General features: G+C 45.9%; 1 protein-coding gene across 1 annotated transcript; it reads right to left on the bottom strand.

Annotated features, from left to right (window-relative positions):
* Nucleotides 1–1,351: 1,351 nt before the first annotated feature.
* Nucleotides 1,352–12,448, bottom strand: UNC93B1 (unc-93 homolog B1, TLR signaling regulator). The gene is made up of 12 exons (XM_048483333.1): nt 12,398–12,448; nt 11,779–11,867; nt 10,358–10,499; nt 7,778–7,931; nt 7,436–7,597; nt 6,889–7,018; nt 6,614–6,707; nt 6,286–6,410; nt 4,904–5,086; nt 4,511–4,784; nt 3,000–3,118; nt 1,352–2,708 (listed from the first exon to the last, which is right to left on the bottom strand). The coding sequence occupies exons 1-12, from the start codon at nt 12,405–12,407 to the stop codon at nt 2,385–2,387; spliced, it is 1,806 nt and encodes a 601-aa protein (XP_048339290.1). The 5' UTR covers nt 12,408–12,448; the 3' UTR covers nt 1,352–2,384.
* Nucleotides 12,449–16,065: the final 3,617 nt, after the last annotated feature.

Here is a 16,065-nt window from a genome sequence, read left to right on the forward strand (position 1 = left end):
CACATACACCCAGCTGAGAGTCAGCCACTGCCAGGGATGTGATAAGTAGCTCTTTGCTCTTTCATCAGCCCTCCGTTCTGCCATGCACTCCGGCATGGGTACTCCCTCAACAATGCCCCACCAGGTCATCTCTGATAAGATAACTCTTCATTTTACAGCTCCACGCGGCCATGTAGTTACGGGTCCCGTCCCAGCCTCCTCAAAAGGCAAAGCTGGTAGCTGTAAACACCATGACTGCCTCTGTTCCACACACAGCTCATGCACTTCACGCCAACAACACTCCCTTCAGCACTACCTTACTCCGCGTGTAACGGCAAACTCTGGGCCGGCCCTATAACCTGACGGAGTAGGCGGGTTAATCAACGGATAGGTGCGTTGCTAGAGAAAGATAAAGTGCAGTTGAAGACGGCTTGGCATAGCAGACAAATAACTCCACACCACACATGTGCAGCTTCACTTCAAAGAAGTTTACTTTCAGGTGCAAGCTATATACAGTGAATATCAAGGAACAAACTGGCAGCATGCCTCGCAGTAAACAAGAATCCCTAACAGATAATGTGCACTGATAGTGCTCTGCTAATATACAAACACTGCCCAATCACTGGCAAGGTCACAGCACCGGATCAGACTGGTTTGGTTCAGTTGCATCAGGCTTTTGCCAACTGACCCTGGATGACAGGTGCTGTCATTTAGATCTCCATGATCTGTGCACAAGATGCACACCTCTTTATTTTGCTTCCCTGACATCTTGTGTTGTGGTTGCAGCTGCTGCTGAAGCAATGCTTGAAAAATCTGCATAGCCAGTCAAATATTCAGGGGTAAGTCATGCAAGTCAGGTGGTATAAGGGCACCCAGTGTTTGCTGCCAGACCCAGTTCCAGTGAGGACACTTTCCCCAGGCCAGCTGGCAATCCTATTAAATGCTCCTTCATGTGGCTGTCCATGTTCCGTTTGACACTCAACACGTAAGTCTCATTTGCACAGTAGACATTTTGTTAGTCAATTATATAGGATAAGTTAAGATAGTGAGAAACAAGCCAAATCTCCAATATGATCAACATTCAGTTAACATTGGGCATTGCAGGACAACACCAGCCATGCCAGGCTCTTTGAAATCCTCCATAGGGGTGAGGAAGTAATAGAATACCATACTACTAGCTGTTGCTACACTTCTTCTGTCTTTGATACAAGCTACTGACATCAGACAGCATTTTATTGCTGGCTCTCAGTTGAGTATCAGGAGATGCTGCAAGAGAATGCAGTGCAGACTTTCACAGGGAGAGAAAAACTACAACCGGACTGCTCCTGGCAGTCTATCACTAGTTCAGCCAGAATAAAACAACAATGTATTGAAAATTGACTCTGACTTTATTTCAAGTTTAAGTTGCCTCTCAAAAATAAAGAAAATTCAGTGTGCTCTTCCATTTTATTTCCACCTTCCAAGGGCTATGCTTTAGCATCAAACTTAGTCCCCAGATCCCCGTATTCACCTATTAACAACCAGTGTTGCCCACAGTCTGGAAATATTCATTACTTCTATCAACTGGGAAGGGAGCTAATACCCCAGCCAGTGTTAGGTGCCCATTGTTGGCAGTAGCCCCAGACTTTTCCCAGCCATCCCCAAGCCTACCAGACTCAATGGAGGTGACCAAGACTGAACAGCTAATGCAGGAAGGGCACAGAACTTGTTAACCTGCTGTGAAGAGGCCACTGACCATCTGGGCTGCATTGGGAAGGAATGTTGGGGGAGGTGGAGTCCTGGCAAGCGGTCCAGCAGCTGAGCTGTAGAAAGGAGGGTGCCGGGCGGGGGAGACTGGGGGTGGTCAGGGACCTTCCAAATGGCCTGGGTCTGTGGGGGCAGAAAGGGCCCTTGTGGGCACCTTGATTATGGGAAAGGTATTAGCAGGGGAGAAGGGAGGGACAGTTAAGAAAGGTTGGCCAAAAAAGTGGATTGAATGTGAGCAGCAGGAAGGACACAGCAGCAGCCCTTTAAATGTGGGAAGGCTCTTGAAGGCTGGAGAGGATACAGGGTAGAGAGCTTAGAGCCGGAGCCAGGGAAGGAACGGAGTACATTTAATGGTCCTCCTTGCTTGATCTGAGGCCTGAAAACAATGGCAGATGGGGCCTTGTACAGAGAAGCTTCACAGTCAGAATGTGCCTGAGTCTGTCTGTCCAAGTGACCATGAGAACTAAAAAAATGTCTGAATGCACAAAGTGAGACTCAGGGTAAAATTAAAGAATTGAAAAGTTGGAAGAGCGTGGGGGAGAGATGATTCCGCAGATGCAGAGAGGATGAAGTCTAAGGCATCTGAGGAGATCATGGACCACTCAAGACCGAAGCAAACAGACTGACCTACAGCAAAAAGAGTGGCACCAAGCCAGGAGCTAGCCCACGATATTCCCAGACTCCTCGCCCTGGGTCTGTTTATAGTTGCACTTGTTCCTGCGTTGAGCCCGCGTCGTCAGGTCATTGGGCGTCTCACCTTCTGCTTCTCCCTCTGAGGAGTCACTGTGTTGCCTTTCCTCCTCTCCCTCTGAGCCAGTTTCATCAGAATTCTCATCATCCAGGTAGCGGTAGCCCCGCACCTTGTGACGAGGCTTGGGAATCTTGGGGAGGCGGTATGGCATCAGCCGGCCTATTTTATGTTCCATCCACATGTATGAGAACACTGCAGCCACCAGAGTAATCAACATGATGGATAACTTAGCCTGGAAGGAAGAGACTCCATTAGTTAGGGAAGGGAGAAGTGCTTGTTCCCTCACAGAGTCCTGGAAATTTGGGCAAGCAAAAGGGGAATTGTCATACTGGTAGAATTAGCATTAGACAAAATGCTACTTTCTCCAGGTCCTTACTCTTGCCTAAAAGTTCTTCTACACCACTGCTTGCTTTAGATGGTTCTCTTTTATGCCTGAGCTAAGAAACCCTTTTATCTTTCTCATATTCTATCACACAGCCAGAGACATGGGAGAATCCTCTTCTATTCTAGATCCCCACCTCACCTTCATAGATAGTCCAGACCACAGATAAACAACAAAGATGGCCAGAGCTTGCCACCAGTGGTAGATGGTAAAGATGAAGTCCTGCCGCTCTTTGTCTTCATAAAGCATTCCCAAGAGGGCTGCAGGGAAGGAAGAGGAAACGACAGTCAGTCGGTGACCAAATTCTTTGCAGGTTTCACTGCTAATGTGGTACAAACTGGTCCAAAAGATAACAAGCAACTTATGTGTGCAGTGCACTGATTAAAGTATTGCATTCGGGAGACTCAGGTAAAGTTCTTTTGTCAAGAATTTTACAGATTGTCTTGGGATAGTTAGCTTTTTCATAACCTGGTTGGCAACCTACAAGTGGTGGCTGGAGATCTCCCAGAATTACAACTGACATCCAGGGAACAGATATCAGTTCTCTTGAAGAAAATAGCTGCTTTGGAAGGTGGACTTTATGCCATTATAACCCTACTGAGGTAGTCCCCAGGCTCTGCCCCTAAAACTCTAGGAATTTCCAGGTAACTCTACCTGACCTACCTCACAAAGTTGCTGGGAGAATAAATACATGGAAGAGGGGAGAACTGTATATGCCACTCTGCGCTTCTTGGAAGAAAGGTGGGATCAGAATGCACTAAATAAATTAATGCTAAATAATACATTTTGCAAAACAGTCCCACAGTTGAAAAATGTTATGGAAGTCAATAATTGTTTGTTTTTCTATTACTAATTGAACAGTCAATAGAATTTTAAAAGCCTCTTCCTGCCACTCAAGCATTTGGAAATTAACCTCTTCCCTGCTTTGCTGTTTGAGCAGCAGTGACGTAGTGGTTAAGAGCAGGTGCATTCTAATCTGGAGGAACCGGATTTGATTCCCTGCTCTGCCACTTGAGCTGTGGAGGCTTATTTGGAGAATTCAGATTAGCCTGTGCACTCCCACACATGCCAGCTGGGTGACGTTGGGCTAGTCACAACTTTTCGAAGCTCTCTCAGCCCCACCCACCTCACAGGGTGTTTGTTGTGAGGGGGGAAGGGCAAGGAGCTTGTAAGCCCCTTTGAGTCTCCTACAGGAAAGGGGGGATATAAATCCAAACTCTTCCTCTTCTTCTTGAGCTGTGGAGGCTTATCTGGGGAATTCAGATTAGCCTGTGCACTCCAACGCGTGCCAGCTGGGTGACCTTGGGCAAGTCACAGCTTTTCGGCGATCTCTCAGCCAAACCCACCTCACAGGGTGTTTGTTGTGGGGGGGGGGGGAGGGAAAGCAGATTGAAAGCCCCTTTGAGTCTCCTACAGGAGAGAAAGAGGGGATATAAATCCAAACTCTTCTTCTGGTAACCAGAATCTAACACATCATCCAAGAGGATGGGGGTTATCCTAGAGCTACTTGGCCTGGATTATTTAGCTCCTGGGTCTGTGGAAGCACCAGCAGCCACTGCGTCAGAGGTTAAGACCTGAGTGAAATATGAACGCAGCTTACTCTTTACAGAAAGGGGTCTGCACTCAAACTTTCCAACAGAAATTTTACTCACTGCTGAGGCCTGTCTTGTTGAGGGCGCTGCCAAGGCCCCAAAGTACAGCCACCAGGTAGAGCATGGGTGCTTCGCCTACGTTTTGGGGATGAGGCTCCCAACAGAAGAGGGCAATCAGAAGGATGGCATGGACAGAAGCTCCTGTGAGAAGGGGAACCTGGCGGGGCATACACAGTGCAGACAGTGCCAGGCTGCTGCAGACAGCAGATGAGAGTCCGTAAGCAGTCATGATGTAAGCCACATTTTCCAGGCCAATGGAGCAAACACCATAGTTCTGGAGAAGTGCCAAGAAAAGAAGATTTGGTGAGCATAACCCAGCTATCCCTTGTACCATGCCTGGCAAGCGCGTCCTACCTCAGAGCTTGGGAAGGACATTCCTCGGAGCTCACATACCAAGGCAAAGGCAGTGCAGAGGAAAACCACCTCGAAGCCACTGTATATGAAGAAGAGGATGAGGTGGCGGAGGCGATAGTCTCGCATGTGCTTGAATGGCAGCTGGAAGATATTGCCCCACCCAATGCTGCGTAAATCTATCTCCTCTGTTGGGCGATAGGCAGAGCCACACAGGATCAACACCTGCAGGACAGAAAACCATGAGCAAATATCAGGCACAGGGCAAAACCTGCAAAATTTGGGGCACAACTAAATGTGTCACATTTTCTTCCCTACCCGCTTTGCAACATTTAAGCAGAATTACGTGTGTTATTTCCCAACTCCAACAGTGAAAGCTAATGATGGTGAGCAGGAAAACATGGATAAGGAAAGAGGATCATCCTGTCTGGGAGCTGAAATCATTGTATACAACGCTTCAATGGGTGCCTAGCCTTCCGAAGTGAGAGAGGTAACCACCAGGGACAGCCTTTTCCTTAGTGACACTACAATTGTGAAATTTCAAAGTCTGTTTTCTTGGTAACTTCTTTCTTATCTTTTCAGTACCAGGCAAATGTGTTCCTGTTTCCCCCAAACCTGTCTCCCTGCTACTATTGTTTGTTTGTTTGCTTTAACCTGCTCAGACAAAGCTGCTCGCATCCTGTTGGTATCACAGGGCTTAGTCATTTTTTAATGAAAACTGCTTCCTCCCATTTCAGTTGTTCCTTTCACTTCTGAAACACTCCAATGTGCTGTTTGAATGAACTGCTAATTTTCCCCACCTTTTCCCATTCGACACCATATGTGGCTTAAACAAAGTTAAGATTTGTGCTATAGCGCTATAATTGCATCATTTACATGCCTGTAGCTGTAACTGAAAAAGAATGCCATGCAGAAAAAGGCAGGGAAAAAAGACTGGCACTGTTTGAAATGGCCAGGGTGCTTTAGAGACAGCTCATAGATGGATTGAAACAAGCTGTATGAAACACCCATCCCTGAATTGCTTTACTTAGATTTAAGCCAACAATGGATGACATCCAGTTCAGAATAGTAATCTGAAAAAGGCCTTAATCTTCTTTTTAGTATCCCCAAAGTGGGAATTTTTAAGAATTGAGAATCTAGACTCTGTGCAAAGTTCTGCAAATCAGAGCAACACATTAAATCAGTGTTCTTAGTTATGTTGCCACCTGGTACATATTGTAGTCCCACAGTACTACTGGGTGTGGGTCAAGATGGCCAATCAAATGCAAAATAAGTGTATGTTGATCTGCCTACTTTGTGTAGGTTGTCATAAGACTGAAAGAAATCTGGGTTTCAGTATGTATCCCTTTACCGCTGAATCCAAGATCATGTGACTACAACTGTGAAGCATTAGGCTCTGCGTCCCCCCCCGCCCCAGTTCATACCAGAAGCATGGCAAGGAAGGCCACACCCATGAGCACGCTTTCCACCACGATGAGCTCACTGCTGCGGGGGAGTCTCTGTAGAACTGTGGAGTTCAGTCCTGGGAGGATCCCCTGGCTGGAGGTGCCTGGAGGAGAAACAAAGCTTTAGAAGCCATAGTCTCTGTCTCCATGGAACAGAGCATCATACAGAGCCCTAATGATAGTGGGATGGAGGAAGAACATGGAAATATAGGAGCTGTACAAGATGATGGAGATTAAGACATTTGGGAAGAAAATGCCAGTGTATGCCACCCTACTGAAACTTGTGACAATCCTCCAGAATACTCACCACAGTCATGCACATTGTAAAGTGTGTGGTTCATGTCATAGAGATACCACTTCAGGAAGAAAAACATAGGCATCTGAGCACAGACGAAACTCAACTGGAATAGAAGGACAGAAGAGAATTTAAGACAAGGAAACCAATATGCAAGAAAATGGGAAAAGATGGATGAAAGAAACCAAAATCTAAATGACCAGTTCCTAGTAGAAAAGGAGGGAAGGCATGGAACATGCCTCTGTTCCACCCACAGCCCACCAAAATAGTGTTGGCAAAGCTCTTACATAGAAGATGGCATAGAAGACAGTCTGAAAGGAAATGATGTAGCTATTGTAGGCCCCACATGGTGCTCTCTTTTGCTCCTGGACATGCTCTTCCTTGTAGTTTGCATAATCATAGTATTTCTGAGCCATCCTGTGGGGGCAGGTAAATTAAAAAACCTATCATTTATCAAGACATATTTCCACAGGGCTGCATTTCCAGAATGTCTCAAATCCAACTAACGCATAGATGACCACAACAGCGTGATTAGAGTCTCTAGTGTCAGCCAGGAATGCACTGTCCTTGCTGTGAAGTAATCAGGCTGATAGATACGATAAGAGATTTACAATCATTATAAACCCTGTGTGAGATGCTGTCACTCAAACACAGTCCTTTGTCTACCTATAAGTGGATGGTATATGGCAGAAAGCAAACCATGCTATGTACAAAATTTCTAGCTGCACCCTTCCCACTCATCTTTTCCATTTCCCCACTACCCTGTGGCAAACATCACATAATTTCCTCCATTATCAAGCTGGTGCCTTTCCTCTGCTACTGCAGCTGGCTCACCGGATGATATAGTTGCTCATGGAAGCCCACAGTGGTACAATTGCAGCTCCAATTGCCACAGCTGATGGTACCAAGGTATAGTAACGTTCCCAGTAGTTGGTGGAGACGAACAGTGCATAAATGCCAACAGCCAAGAATAGCATCCACTTAGTGCCAAAGAATCTGAAAAGACAGAGTGAAACACATTGATTACAGTGTGTGTGTGTGTGTGTGTGTGTCCTTTCCAATTCCATTCCACCCACAGCTGGACAGAAAATGGTATACTTTTCCATTTCCAGAGATGTACAAAGGCAGCTCACCTTGGAAATAAAGGACTGACAAATGGATGGGCAGCAAAAATACCTTATCAAGAGTGTAGTGTAGAGCAATGCAGCAATAGGTGTGACACTGATTCCCATCAGCATCTTGTTGTCAATACTCTGCAGCTCCAGATTGCTGTACTTCACTTCTCGATAGGTTTCATCATAGTGCAGGATTAGCTGCATCTGCAGCAGGCCTGCGGGAGAAGGAATGGGGATGGGATTGTCATGGTTAATGGTGCAGTTCTTTTTAATAAAAAAGAGCATTACTCAACCAGCTCTAAAAAGAAATTAATTTGATATAGGGGGGCTGTTGTTTCCAATGGACAGGAAAGCTTAAAGGTTTGTGCCAAGCCTGCAAAATGCAGTGATGCTCAGATACATAGTTAACTTATCCAGCATCTATCAATCTGCCTGTCTAGTTTCCAAGGAAGTTATTTCAATGAATTCCAAACCAGGTTGAGACTCAAACACCTCTCCAAAGCCAAACAGGACCAAGGGAACAAAAGCCTAAAGCAGGAGTCTTCTTGAATCTTGTTCAACTTGTGGGTACTTTTGAAATTTTGAGAATAGGGTGTCTCTCACAGTGGCCAATCAATTATTCTGGAGGGCCAACAACGTGGCATAGAGGTATGGGCCTTCTTCTGATGTTGCCTCCCAGCACTGATATTCTGAGATTTACTACCTCTGAACATAGAGGTTCCCATTTGTCACCATGGCTTGTAGCCACTGATAGACCTATCCTATATGAATCTGTCTAATCCACTTTCAGAGCTGCCTATGCCTCTAGCCATTACTACATTCTCTGGCAGAGAAGTATTTCCAAGGACAAATTTGCAGAGATTAGATCAAGAGAAAAGCATCCACTGGTCAGAAGATAAATCTGACACAGAGAGGCTGGCTGACTGAGTTCAAGTAGTAAATGCCTCCCAGAGAGGGGGTCATTGTTGTCCTAGCCTTGAAACAGGTTGTGGGGCATCCACTGCTAAAGTAACCTATCCTGGACAAAGAATATTCAATAGCAACCAGTCTCAAATGTTCTGTTCTTGATTCTTCTGGACCACTCAGCAGCTTTCAGTATCAATGATCACAGTATCCTTCTGGACCAGTTCTCCAGACTGGGAATGGCAGTAGTTCTGGCCCATTTGGCAGTAGTTCTGGCCCTCCTTGGAAAGTAGGTTATAGAAGATGGTGCTGGGGGATGGCTGCTCAGCCCCTTCACCTTTGGTCTAAAGAATCCCACAAGGCTTCATTTTGTCCCCTATGCTTTTCAACATCTACACAAAATTGCTGGGTAAGGCCATTATACAGATGACAGCCTTATCTTGTGCTTCCAACTGATCCCAAGAAGGCTGTAGAAACACTGAATCATTGGCAGGAGGCAGTTTTGGAGTAGATAAGGACGAATAAACTGAAGCTTAATCAGGACAAGAAGGATATTCTACTATTGAGTGGAAGTTTGACCTGGAACTTAATGTGTCACTTTTCTGGATAGGTCTGCACTCCTCTTGAAGAAACAGGAATGTAGTTTGGAGGCACTCTTGGACCCAGGCCTACTGCTGAATGAAAAAAATGGCAGCTGTGGCCAGGGCTGTTTTTTATCACTTCCAACTGGTTAGCTGGCTGTGGCCTTTCCTGGCACCTGTTAGTGCAATACAGTCTACCTGGGGATGTCCTTGAGAAGTTTGGAAATGTCAACAGGTGCAGAATGCTGTAGTCAGGATGATGACTGGAGTCGGAGGGACCACACCATTCCAGTCTTGGCTCATATATACTGGTTACCAATGCGTTTCCAAGCATAATTCAAGGTGCTGAACACTAAAACCCTGTGTGTCTTGAGACCAGCATAACTTAGAAACTGCCTACCCCCATATAAACCTACTCAACCAATACAATCACCTTTCATGGCTCTGCTTTGGGGGCTTCCACCTTCTGTGATTTGGCATTAGGCTACTCAGGAGGAGTCCATCTCAGTTATGGCACTAAATTTCTGGAACTTTCTCTCCAGAGAGACTGGTCTGTCTTCTGTCAGCTGGTGACACCCCCCCCCTTTTTTTTGGTTTCCTCTGGCCTTCCTCCATCCTGCCCAATGTTTTAATCGTTGTTTTTATATTTTTTAAAAGTTTGACTTTTGTATTAATTATGCTTTTGTTGGCTTTGATGGTTTTTAATCAGTTGCCTTGGGGGTTATGATAAGAACAGAAATGTATGGTATAAATTTTGCACAGAGGTGTATCTCTGTGATACACCTCTGGAGATGCCAGCCACAGATGCAGGTGAAACATTAGGAACAAGATCTACCAAACCATGGCCACACAGCCCGGAAAACCCACCACAACCAGTTGAATCCAGCCGTGAAATCCTTTGACAATACGTTGAGGTTAATGATGGGATTGAAAACACCTTCAAAATGGGATAGGTATGGTGTGTGGAAAAGACCTAAAAGTCCTTTCTATGTGCTCTGGCTCAAAGCTGGTTCTCTCGAGTGATGCAAGTACTTCCTTAGACCACTGAAGTCAGGTAGCAGCATGATCAGCCTTGCAGATAGTTTATAATCCTCTGCAGATTAAATCAGTCAATAGCAGAAGATGCTGAAGAAGAAACAGAAGAAGATACAGCATACCTAGAAAGACGCCATAGGTTAGCATTCCGCCAAAGCTGGCTGACAAGAGGTTCTTGATAACACCAAGACGCTTGCGGCGGAAATATTTGCGTTCTTCCTCCTCTTCATTATACTCAGCATGAGCCCCCACAAAGTCATCCAGCTGGAAACAGAATTATTACAAGGAGATGACTGAAAAGATTTTCCTGACAAATCAGCAAGACAGAGGTGTAATATACCCTGTTTCTCCACGGGAGATAAGAAAATGTAACCAAAATCTGTGGTTAAGGGCAATTAACCAAATTGTAATGTAAATGTGCTATTTTCAACAGAGGGATGTGTTTTGCTGTTGTTTTATTTTTAACTTCTTACTGGAAATAAATCCCACTTGTGGACATTTGTATGTATTTTGGAGAGACTCAAATGTTACAAGAGCCAAATTTTTAGCATGCTGACTGGATATGCTGAGAGGGTGTGTGTGTGTATGTGGGGACAACATCAAAGCAAGCAAGTTGCACTACAAGACTTTTCAGAACACTGTTTTGAGTTCCCTCATGGTGGAAGAATATAGATTTGTTTCCAGAGAAGGGGTATTTATAACACTTTAAAAAACCTGTGAAAGAGGCGAAACTCCAGGATGAATAGGGGGATAAACACAGCTTTGAAAGATCAAAAGAACTGGTTTTACTTGTTAAATTTAAGTACTCCCCTTCAGAGTGACAGAAGCAGTTATCCCTTAGTGCCACATGGGCATCTCTAGTATGGCTCTTGCGCAGAATGCTTACCTAATCTTTGCAGATATTTTAAAACAATCATTAAACTATTTTTAAAAATGGGATATACAGTATTGTATTGCTTATTTGTGGGAGGGAAGGCAGCGTGGGGTAGCCTGATCCTGTCAGATCTTGAAAGCTAAGCAGGGTTGGTACTGTTGGAACACAGACCACTAAGGACGACTGTGAAGAGGAAGGCAATGGGAAACCTTCTCTGCTTCTTACTTGCCTTGGATGGCTTTGCTTTGGTCACCACAGATTGGCTGTGCCTTGATAGCACGAGTGTAACTAACATGTGTATTTTAAAATGCATTCATTAGGTGAGCACTGCTTTTTCCAAGTGACACCACAGTGTAACCAAATGCTGGGAAAATGTAGTGCCCTTTGCAAGGGAAATGCTTCTTTGGGGAATTATGTCCGAGCTCTTCAAACCACACCACCCAACATCTCCACAGTGATTATTCTTCAAAATGGGACTGTTGGTGGAGCACAAATAAAGAAGCACATCCCCATGCACAAAAGAGGGCGGGAGTCTTCCTGCACTTGCGTTTCCAAAGCAGGGAAATCAAGATTGCGTTTTGTTAAAAACAAAACAAAAACAAAATCTATGCTCTGTTTAAACCCTCCAAGCCGAGACACATTGTTACGTGGCAGAAGGGGTCCTCTCACCTGAACCTCTGCACCATTCATAGGCCCGTTCACGACACCAAGCCCTTGGCCGTCGGGAGCCACGCTCTCTTCTTGGTATACATTGCCACCTGCACGGAATAACACTCAAGAGGAAACGAAACAGAAACTCGGTAGTAGATTTCCCCCTAAATCGGAGCTGCTTTTTCCAATGGAGCTGAGAATAAGCTCCAGATCTCTCCCCCCCCCCCCCATTTCCAGATTTGCCTATTCTCGAAGATCCAGACCAGAAGCTCCCGTTTTTTAAAACGAACTCATGTTCCTGGTCACTTAACTTCCTCTTGCGTTTGCACATTACTGTCAGCGGTCGGCCAAAGGGGAGGGGGAGAGGGAGGGAGGAAGAGAGAGAGAGCCAGGCTGTTATTCCCCCCCCCCCCGGACAAATGTTAACTTTAAAAGTTTGCTGGGGGCAGAGGGGGAGACGGTGTTCAGTCTTGCTAGTGATATACAGGCACGCAGAAAGGTACTAGAATAAACGCAGCTCATGGGCGACAGAGCTCCACTAAGCACACAAGCAAAAGGGGCACAGCTTCGAAAGCGGCGTGCCTTCCCGGACTACCCCCCAGCACCAACCCAGAGCCCTCCGCCCCGCGACCTATACCTGGCTCCATGACTGTCCCTTGAAGAAAGTGGAAGATTCACTTCGCTTTTCCGGCGGGGAGGAGGAAGGGAGGGGGCGATCTGTTAAAGAGATAGGAGCTCCAGAAAGGGCTGCCAAAGGGGAAGCAATTCGCATCTATCTCCTCCCAACAGAAAAATAATCTAGCATTGTTCATTCATGTCTGCGCAGTCCTTTTTCGCACACGGTGGTGAGGCAAATAACATTCTCTTTCACCTAATGATAGGAGTCTGATGCTCCTGCCCCATTTCCTTGAATGTTAAACTTGGAATTTCCCCAACATCTAACAGCAGAATCATAGAGTCATAGAGTTGGAAAGGACCTCCAGAGTCATTGAGGCCAACTCCATCCATAATGCAGGAAATTCACAACAACCTTCCCGTACCCCCACCCGCAGGGACCCCTACTCGATGCCCAGAAGATGGCAAAAAACCCCTTCCAGGATCCCCGACCAATTTGGCCCAGAGGGAAATTGCTTCCTGATCCCAAAGTGTTGATTGGCATTAGCCTGGTTAAGTAAGAAAGGGCCACGAAAGCCAAGGACTGATGCAACCCTTCCTGCCGTCCCTCTCATGATCCTCTCATGATTTGCCCAAATTCACAGAATCAGCCTTGGTGCCAGATGGTCATCTAGCCTCTGCTTAAAAACCTAGACAAAGTGTACACAGCCCTGGGTTGGGAAATACCTGGAGATTTTGGGGGTGGAGCCTTGGAAGAGTGGGATTTGGGGAGGGGAGAGACATTAGCGGGGTACAGTCCATCCTCCAAAGCAGCCATTTTCTCCAACTGAACAGATCTTGGTTGTCTGTAGATCAACTATAAAACCAAGAGATCTCTGGGTATCACTTGGAGGTTGGCAACGCTAGCTGACTTATGACAAACCTGTAGGATTTGCAAGGCAAGAGATGTTCAGAGGTGGTTTGTCATTTCTTGCTTTTTCTTGAACTGAGAGAGTTCTGAGAGAATTCTAAGAAAACTGTACCAGGCCCAAGGTCACCCAGCAGACTTTATTAAAAGGAGTGGGGAACTGAACCCAGTTCTCCAGTTCAGAGTTTGCCACTCTTACCAACTACAGCAGGCTAGGATACCATTTGGAAATGAAACACATGAAGTGGATGGATGATGACACCAGGTGAGCTGTGGATGAAAATGGCTGCTGGCCTTTAGGTCATTTCCAGGTTACATCATTTTTCTTTCACTGCAATCTAAAGGCTGCTCTTGGGGGAGGCCTGGTTGAAAACACTGCTGGTGTCATTCGCTTCCCTGTCTCCCTCTTTCAGAGCTGATTTTCTGCAAGCCCACTTTGTCTCCTGGAATAACTCCATATTCCCCTTCTTCCTTACCACAGCCCAAGGTATTCCAAAATCATGTAAACCTCCCCGGACAGCTTTTAGTGCAGAAAAAAATGCCTCCTTCCTCATCACAAAAGAGATGGGCATCAAGGCATGCTGCAGAGCTCTGAGACTTTTCTCATGCTGAGATTCAGTAGAAAGGTTGGGAAATTCCCCATACCTTTTGTGATATAAAGTGACACCATCCACTTGTTTCAGCAATCAGAATGCATCCTTGTTACATAGGCTGCTGCAGGCAAATCTAACCTCAGGTCTCAGTTGTTTTTTTCTGGCTAACAAATTTAACAGCGACATAAAAAAACATAAATTCAATAGCTGACATTCTCTGCACTGTGGCATCATGTTATGGGAAAGCTTTGCCCATGGAATATGGGAAAGAGTTGTTTGGTGGTACACCGTCTGCTTTGCATGGAGAAGAACCCAGGTTCGCTTCGTAGCATCTCCAGTTAGCAGGTGATGTGAAAGATCAGCCTGAGACCCTGGAGAGCTCCTGCCAGTCAGAACAGACAGTATTGGCCTTAGTAGGCCAGCGATTTGACAGTCCTGTTTTAGTGAATGCATGTACAGTCCTCTTTCCTTTTATTATTTCCATTCATTTCCTTAGCTAGAGTGGAATTTTAAGGTGCTATAAAGTATTGACAATATCACTAGGTTTTAATTGGGATTTTCTGTGAGCTGCCAGCCATGGGGAAGGACGGCATATAAATTAAATCTCTCTCTCTCTCTCTCTCTCTCTCTCTCTCTCTCTCTCTCTCTCTCTCTCACACACACACACACACACACACACACACACACACACACACACACACACACACACACACACACACACACACACACACACACACACTGTTTCATTCCCTAGATGAGCCAGGAAAAAGACTGCAAAAAAGATTTTTAAAATAACTCTTAATTTTCACAAGATTTTTCTCTGTGCTGCTCAGATAACCATTTTGGTGATCATTCTAGTCCTTGTTCTGTTTCTAAAACAGAAAAAAAACTTGGCAACATGAAGAATGGGAAGGTAGAGCAGTTTAGGATATGCAACAGCCCTCTAGCTTCCCCCTCCTCTCCCAACCATCACACCAAGCCAGGCCTTCCACTCTCCCACCAGCCCTGGCACCCACCTCTCCATTTCCTTACCAACCTCTCCCCAACCCAAACCAAAAAGGGGACCTACCTGAATGATGGAGAGCAGCACCCTCTGTTAAGTCTGGCTTGGGTGGATGCTGGCGTGGGGGCGGACTTCGGGGGGGGGGGAGGAGGGAGGAGGGAGGAGATCCCCATCTGGCCCTCCCTTGCCCCCTTTCTAGAGTCCATTTTATTTAATGTTAAAAGGAGTTTTGGTGCTACCAAGCTAACTGCAAACAATAAAGTTATTTGTAAATAGAAGTTTGATGTAACAGTAGTTGCCTACTTCAGTGCTGTGCCCCCTAGTGCTGTGCCCCCTGGATGAGTTCAATTTATAACATGATCCTAGCAGTGAGCAATGCCACCTATCTACACTTCAAGTCCAATTTTCCTACACTTTTAACTGCTACTTGCATGGGAGACTTGGTGGACACAGTTTCTGTATGTGTCACAGTGTCGAAGTTCCATTTCTGTGGTTATGACATTCTGGGTCCACTAACAGTTGCTTTAACTTCTGCTCAAAGCAACTTCTGCTTTTGAGTATGAGCACTCTCAAACTTTCATTTTCAGTTCTGCATACTTCATAGAGATTTAGAAAATGGGTGCTAAATTAAGCTTATTAAGAGAGGAGGGTGGTTAAAGGATGCGAACAGTTATTTTGAAGACCATTTTCCTTTAAAGTGAGAAAAATATTGGATCCGGGGAGGGGACTGTTCAATAGTTTAAATCAGTGAACCCCAATGTGGTACCTGTGGATGCTATGGTACCTGCCACCACCTTTCCTGGCATCCACCAAGTGTTTTTAAAAAGAGGGTGGGACAAAGGGGAGCTTCTTGAGCTTTTGGTGTTTACGTTTGTGCAGCACCCCTTCCCAGCAGCCTCTTTCTCCACGCCTTCCTCCTCGGGTGGTGGGGTCCCCCGACTTGGCCCTTGGACTATGGACTCAGAAAGGAGGGTGGAGGAGACAAATCCCACTCCTCTCCAGCCCTGGGTACAAGGCTCCTCAGTGCTCCCAGGGACCTGTCCACCTTGTGTTCCTTTTTCCTCCTTAGCTTGCCCTGCAGGGCTCTTTTAAAAGCGGGGAGGGTTTTACCTCCCTGCCTGGTCCAACCAGGCTTTCTGGGGAATTCCCTGACCCTTCCCCTAGAGGCTACATTGGCTAGCTGTAGT

The sequence above is a fragment of the Sphaerodactylus townsendi genome, linkage group LG02, assembly GCF_021028975.2.
Source record: "Sphaerodactylus townsendi isolate TG3544 linkage group LG02, MPM_Stown_v2.3, whole genome shotgun sequence".
In the NCBI taxonomy this organism is placed as follows: domain Eukaryota; kingdom Metazoa; phylum Chordata; class Lepidosauria; order Squamata; family Sphaerodactylidae; genus Sphaerodactylus; species Sphaerodactylus townsendi.

Coding starts and splice junctions, on each gene's coding strand:
- UNC93B1 (XM_048483333.1), bottom strand. Junction 7,598..7,777: donor TACACTACACTCTTGATAAG/GTATTTTTGCTG, acceptor CTGTCTTTTCAG/ATTCTTTGGCACTAAGTGGA. Junction 3,119..4,510: donor CAACAAGACAGGCCTCAGCA/GTGAGTAAAATT, acceptor CCTTCCCTGCAG/CCCTCTTGGGAATGCTTTAT.